The following is a 7,313-nucleotide window of genomic DNA, read 5'->3' on the forward strand; positions in this document are numbered from 1 at the left end:
GAGGCTGGTCATCTTTCAGTATACCAACAACAACATTCGCTACAAATCTACCACTTACGTCGGTAGTTTCGTCGATAGACACCCATATTTTATTATTTCCGACACAGTTTCTTATTTTATTGATGGTAGCATCGTAGCAGGAAGTGAGATAGTTCTTTCTTAATGTGGATTCGGTCGGAATGGGATGAGTTGTATATTTTTCGAGGAAGTTTCGGAAACTAGGTGTATCTACTTTATGTAATGGAATATTTGATGAAACCATCATAGTACAAAGATCCTTTGAAAACTCGGAGGCATTTCCTGATTTCAGTGAACTGGAGGATGACTTTTCAAACAACAATCGCTGTCTACTTTCGGTGGTAATTTCTCTGTTTACACAGCTTCTATGTTTAGCTGTATTGCAGTGTTGTTGCACCGTAAAACGTTTGCCTGCCGTAACTTTCACTTCACACATTTTGCAAAATAAAATTTCTCCGTCAGTACTAAAATATTTGTCACAAAACTCCTAAAAAAAACCACGCAACTTCACGCTATTAGAGCACTTGACTTTAGGCATCTTGAAACTATACTGAACAACTGAAGTTATGGATACGGTACTGTATTGGACGGGTTTCGGGGAGAGGGTAGAAATTTTCCGCTTTGTGGATGGAAAAATTGTTCACCAATATGCAAGAAACAAACTGGACTTCAGGTATCATTGCAGTGGAGGAGAAAAAGAGACACAGACAGACAGAGGCAGAGGTGGCAATTTCTCTTTTCAAAGTGGTTGATTCTACGCCAGGTCAAGAACCGTTACCCTTCACACTGTACAGTATTCCTTCAAATCCCATTATACAAGGCCAAATATTTCTAAGAAATGAAGTTCCAAATAACAGCGTTGCCAGTACTTGCAAATATATTTCTGAGCAATAAGTAAAACTCGCCTAAAATATGACAAAAAAATATAATTTTATATCACTTCGAGACCAAATATGACCAAAAGCTAAAATATGGTTCAAATATGCATTTATATGACCAATAAAATCCGTATTTTCATGTTCACAAGAGTCAGAAATGCGTTTATATTTAATTATACATGTGAAAAGATGTCAGGATAAAAATATGACATGTCATAGAAATCCGAGCCCTAATAATGACTTATGCTTGCCCCACCTGGGAATTAACGCCAGACACCTTTTTTAGTTTTCCTTTGGCGCTACAGCCCCAATTTGGGCATTGGCCTACCTCCATGAAACTCTACATTTCACTTCGGTTTACTAGATCTCAGACATTCGGTAGGACTCCTTGGACGGGTGAGCAGCTCGTCGCAAGGCCGCTACCTGCATACAAACACATAAAAAACACACACAAACACTAAACATCAATACCATGAGTGGAATTTGGACCCATATTCATAAGAGAAAGCCCCGTCCTCTTGTCAGGGAGGTTGCTATATGAGGACTATGACCGTAATGGTTTAGTTGCAAAAAAAAGTATCATAATCCACAAGGTACTTGACCCCAAAACGTACTGATTGACGGTAAACCGCCAGTCGCAAAATAACTCTGACTCTGACTCTGACTCTGTGAGATCAGCAGTTGGAAGCTAGTTAGCTCGGCTCGGATGTCAGTCGATACTTGACAGCTGAAGTTGGAGGTTGGCAGATGGAAGTCAGTCCAGCCCGGGAGCTACCGGCTGAAGCCAGTGGTCAGAGTATGCGGTTGAGGTGAGATGATCGTCACCCTGCAAGGACGTGAGCCTGGAAGGAGAGGAACGTCCGCCGTTGAAGTCGTTTCCAAGAATTGTGACTGAGGACACTAGTCTGTTTGTGATAGTGATCAGTGAAGTGTAGTCATGAGCTGTAAGAGGTGCAGTTAATCTTATTACAAATTTAAAACACCGTCTACAATCTCCTAACTCGTGACATCTGCTTGTTCAGAGCTACCCATGTCTCGTCTGAACTCCTTTACTCCCATTAAATCTCTTTTCTCTTGCAGCTGTTGTCAGTGAACCTGCCCTACAGCGACTCCTTATGTTGCATGTGCAGCAACCTCACCTGCATTTTTCTTGCTTGCATCATTCGAAAGATTCAGTCCATGACCGAGTTCCTGTGTAACATGTGGCAACAATTTGTTTACGTAATTTGTTAGCCTCATGCCCAACCCACAGGCTCGAGGACCACCCCTTGTCGGCTGCCCGCGACTAATTATTGATTATATTTCATATCCAGAGGCAGTCGCCTCCAGCTGCTACTTACGGACGCGCCATGCCGTGGTTAAAAGAGACCCAATTGACATGGATGCTGGTTATATAGGGTCCACAATTCAAGAAGTCATAGTGATTAAATGCATAATTCAGAACACGCCGTGCTTATTATGTTTGTATTTAGACAGTATACTGATTTAGGAGACTCAGTATTCTGTTCTATATATAGAAATTTCAGGCTGAACTTTCTAAACACGACTTGCGGGGCTTCGTCGGTAAAAAACTTAGATCTTGGTTGAAGTAAGCTAATGGGTACATATTTGTAATGGCAGTAATGAATATTCGGGGCCGTTCACGGTAGCCAAGCGGTCTAAGGCACGCACTGTCTTCGCTCGCTCGGAAGCCGGGATCGTGGGTTCGAATCCAACTCAGGGCATGGATGTTTGCGTGCGTTTTTCTGTGTTTGTCTACATGTAGAGGCATTGTGACGAGCTGATCACTCGCCCAAGGAGTCCTACCGTGTGTAAGATCTAGAAAAACCGAAGTGAACGGTGTTCATGGAGGTAGGCCTAGGCCCACTGGGGCTGTAGTGCCAAGGAAAAAAAGAAAAAAAAAAGAAGAAGAAGAAGCACGAGAACATATGCCAGCAATATTGAATATCAGTATGAGTGCAAAATGGACAGGCAGCGACGTCATCTTGAGTGTCTCTGATGTTAGTTTTGATTTCTCATTATCAATAATGTTATTTTAGCGTCTTGTTGCACCGATTCACGTTCATGATGTGTATTTGTACCAACCGTCTTACAGTGCACGCAATTTCACTTTTCTCTTCACTACATGTTTCGGCACTAATGTTCCATCTTCAGGTGTGGTTTTATTTACGTCAAACCATTGCACTGTATGCCATCATGTCTCCTTTATAAAATTATTAAAATGTATATATGTCATGTATACTAATAAAGTTTATATATTAAAACTTTTCAAGATTTATCATCTATACGTCGCACTTCAAACTCGTGAGTTACGTCAGTCCTTTCCTATGGGAGTACTCTTCCTATATTCTTGTGTATATTGCAGTGGTTCTCAAACTGTGGGGCGCGACCCCCGGGGCGGGGCGCAAAGGGCTTCAAAGGGGGGCGCAGCATACGTTCCTACAGATAAAAATTAAAACTGCCCTAAATCAATTAGAAAAGTAACAAAAAATAAAAATACATGTAGAAAAACTTTTAATGAGTACAGGCTTTAATTATCATGAATTTCAAAATAACTAATAATTATTCTCTTTACCGGCAATTATAAAACGTGTATGCCAGAGACAGCGTTGATAGTTCGGCAGCAGCCGCATCCTCTGAAATCCTCTGAAGTCTAGACTTTTTAAAATGCTGCGTGAGGAAATGGGTGCCGAACACACTGCTCTGTTGTTTTTAGTGATGCTCGATAGCTTTCAAGAGGCAAGGTATTAAAGAGAATGTTTAAGCTGAGGCATGAGGTGTTCTGTTTTTAAATGAGGAAAATCACTCACTGGCAGACAGTTTCAGCAACATGGATTTTTTATTGAAAATGGTTTACCTCACAGATATATTTGAGAAATTCCCAGCACTTCACTTCGAGGGAATGAGGCAACTGTACTTTCTTGGAATGACAAAGTGAAGGCATTCATGAGAAAATTAGAGCGCTGGAGAAACAGTATGGAAAGTGACACGCTAGACATGTTCCCTACTCTGGTGTCAATGGTACAAGACACTGATAATCCAATGCTTCCAATGAACATAAAAAGCTGCCTACTTGATCATCTCATAATGTTGAAAGTTCATTTCGAAAAATACTTTTGCAATGATTTTGATAAATTTAATTGGATTACAAATCCATTCGAAAAAACCTCCTGGGCCACATCTGTGAAGGTGAATGAGCAAGAACAACTCATCGATCTCACTAGTGATACTTCATTAAAAAGTAAATTTAAGAAATTGTCTTTGTTGGAGTTCTGGATACATATTGGCAAGGAATTCCCAACTTTGAGCCAAAAGGCATTGAAGATCCTGATTCCTTTCGCAACAACTTACTTATGCAAGACAGGCTTTTCTGCTTTGGCAGCTATAAAGTCAAAGTATCGTTCAAGGCTAAATATTGCTAAAGAAGTTAGAGTGGCCATTTCTGATATTACACCACGTTTTGATAAACTTTGTTCTCAAAAGCAGGCCCATCCATCACACTGAAGTTTGACATTTAAATGTTTGATTTTCTTTGCAGAAAAAAAAAAACTTGTTAGTTAAATATCATTTCATTTAAATACATATTTTGGTGATTGCAAGTGTTATAACTAATTTTTATTGTAGGCCTAATATTGTGATACTTTAATTTTGAGTAAAAAACTGCTAAATAGTATGTAGAAAAACACAAACTGAATAAAACGTCAAACATACCATGACTTCTATTTTGATAAAAAAAAACAGGCTGGGGGCTTGAGAGTATTTTCTCTTGTCAGGGGGCTCAGAGGTAAAAAGTTTGAGAACCACTGGTATATTGTGTTCTGTGTTGTGTCCTTCCCTTGTGACTGCGTGTGTGGGTGTGTGCACTAAGACGGTTGGTACAAATACACATCATTCTCATTATCAGTTTAGAATACTGACTATTCGCCATGGTGGCTAATTCATTCTAAACGGGAAAAGCCCGGAATGAAGAGACCTGTCTGAGGGTTAAAATTCAGGTTTATTTTTATTATGGCCACGATTCGTTGAATATTGCAGTCATTCCAGGAAAAAAGTAGTAACGCTGGCGATCTTTCACTCGAAAGCAAGTGACGTCATGTACAGGAGGCTGGATATCCTGGCCACATAAATGTTGCTACGTCTTTGGCCGCGGATGGCTGTAGGAATGTAGGAAGCGGAGGAAGGGTGGGAAGCGTAGGAAGGATAGGAAGGGAGTGTTTGGTGTGGGCTGGTGCGAATGGTGTTCACCGCAAAGTACGCAGACGGGAGCAGTTATCACGGTTATATAGCAGCATGTTGTGTCATGGGAGGTTAGAAGCTCGAAGGTAGGAGTTTGCTGAAGATATATTTTAGCACGGATGTTGTGTGTTCAAAAGAAAAAATCATCCATCATTACACAAATGGTGAGTAGCTATCAAATCATTGATAACGTATGTGTGATGCATTTGGTAGTTAGTATTTTCACCACCACACAGGTTTCAAACCGAGAGCATCCAAGTTCGAGCCTGAACATAAATATGGAAATTGTTGTGGGTTTCACAGTCTTCATATTGCAAATGAACGGATCATAGTGTAATTATAACACAATAAATACTGTGCACAAATTTGCTTCTGGTTGATCAGAAAATGGGTCAGAAACATAATGAAATATATTATGAAAGGTAACCTTACATTTTCTCAGTTGTGTAGGGAGTGAAAGGGGTTGAATTTGATTAAATTCTGCACAGAAATGTAGAAGGCAGGTAAAGCCTAACAGCTTTGATGTTAAAATATAAAATCATTGTAAATAGGTAGGTGATATGTTTTTGGAGTAACATGTATGCCTGTATTACAGTTAATTTAAAGACTTGCTCAGTAATGCATTTGCAATGCCATTCATCCTTACCCTCCATCAGGCTTTGTAGGTGCAATGCCACAGACGGAGGCACATACCGTTAATCAAAGATGTACCATACCGGTTTCCATATGCATTCTTTGTGATTAAATAGCCCATCTCTCGCATGTTGGTATTTTATTTGTAGTTTTTTATTATTTGGTAAACATCTGGGGGCATGTGATAGCATAGTTGGTTGAGGCACTATGCTACAAGCTGGAAGGTCGCAGGTTCAAATCCCGATGAGGTCATTGGATTTTTTCAGTTGACCTGATCCTTCCAGCTACACTATGGCGCAGGGGTCGACTCAGCCTCTAACAGAAATGAGTACCAGGAATAGTCACTGTAACTCAGAATCAGTGTTGAAGAGGACCTTATTTTCATGGATTATGGCTTGAACACATTCTTTTCTCTGGTTAATGTGTAATCACATGTTTCCTTGAGATACAAGAGGCCACACATTTGCAGTTGTTTGTTGCAGTAACTCTGAGGACTGGAATGATTATCTCTGGTTTTTGTACACTAAATCTTTAAGCCTCTTCCAAACATGGCAGTCTGTTGTTTTTAAATCTATATAATTTGGTGGTCATCTGTGGATTTTATAAATTCAACTGTAACATCATTTTAAGCTTTAAGAAGCAGGTAATGTGGAAGTAGAAATGACTATTTAATGAATGACCAAACAGAATGTATACTTTTATGAACATATTTAGGTATTCTTCAAATGTTGCATTAGTTGCATTAAAATGGGTGGAACCATCCATTTTCAGTATATGTTTAAAGAACATAATTTTTGTGCACTGCCAAATGTTTATAATCTTATTGACTTCCAGGTAGCCCTTGTGTACATAGCCTTGGTGCAGGTGCAAATCAGTTATTGCTGAAATTTGTTAAGAATTCATGCTTTGCCCATTTGAACTTGTGACAATCAGCAGGTCAATAACCTATGCACATGAAGCAAACTGATGTTACATATTTTTTATTTTATGCATCCTCTTGTGTATATTAAAGTGTTATACTCTCACACAACATTTGACTGTTGTATAATAGAACGATTGAGAACAAGTGAAAGTGATAAGTCAAACAGTTTATCATATTAAACAGACTAAATGTTTAATGCCTTTTGACCATCAGCACTCCAATTAGCAAAACACTAACACTACATCAGAAGACACCAAGAGCAGCAGATGAAAGAAAATCATAAATACCATCACACTAATAAAGTAAAAACCACAGCAAAACTGCAAGCAGTGAAACATGGAAACCTGTTCAACCAGTACACAAAAATATCTACATCATCAGTGAATACTACTTCACAGCAATATTTTTGGAATGTAAAACCACTCAACACAGTACACCTAATATTCTCCGCTACATCATGAAAACATATAACAGACAATAAATTAGATGAGCATGAAGTTTGTATGTACACACAATGTACACTAAAATTTACAATCGCATAGACCCTCCCCACAAAAATGAATACAACAGAGCCACTGTGACCATCATCTGAGCAACTGTGTTAATTATTAAATTTATAAAATGTA

At 39.1% G+C, this 7,313-nt stretch overlaps 1 protein-coding gene across 1 annotated transcript in view; it reads left to right on the forward strand.

Moving 5' to 3' along the window:
• The first annotated feature begins 4,994 nt into the window (after positions 1-4,994).
• The window catches only part of LOC111863036, an 8,151-nt gene continuing 5,832 nt past the window's right edge, over positions 4,995-7,313 (forward strand). The window contains exon 1 of the mRNA XM_023848981.2: positions 4,995-5,296. Coding sequence (XP_023704749.1) covers positions 5,252-5,296 — 45 coding nt within the window. The 5' untranslated portion in view covers positions 4,995-5,251. The remainder of the gene's footprint in view (positions 5,297-7,313) is intronic.

Source organism: Cryptotermes secundus, unplaced genomic scaffold, assembly GCF_002891405.2.
Source record: "Cryptotermes secundus unplaced genomic scaffold, Csec_1.0 scaffold1320, whole genome shotgun sequence".
NCBI lineage: Eukaryota > Metazoa > Arthropoda > Insecta > Blattodea > Kalotermitidae > Cryptotermes > Cryptotermes secundus.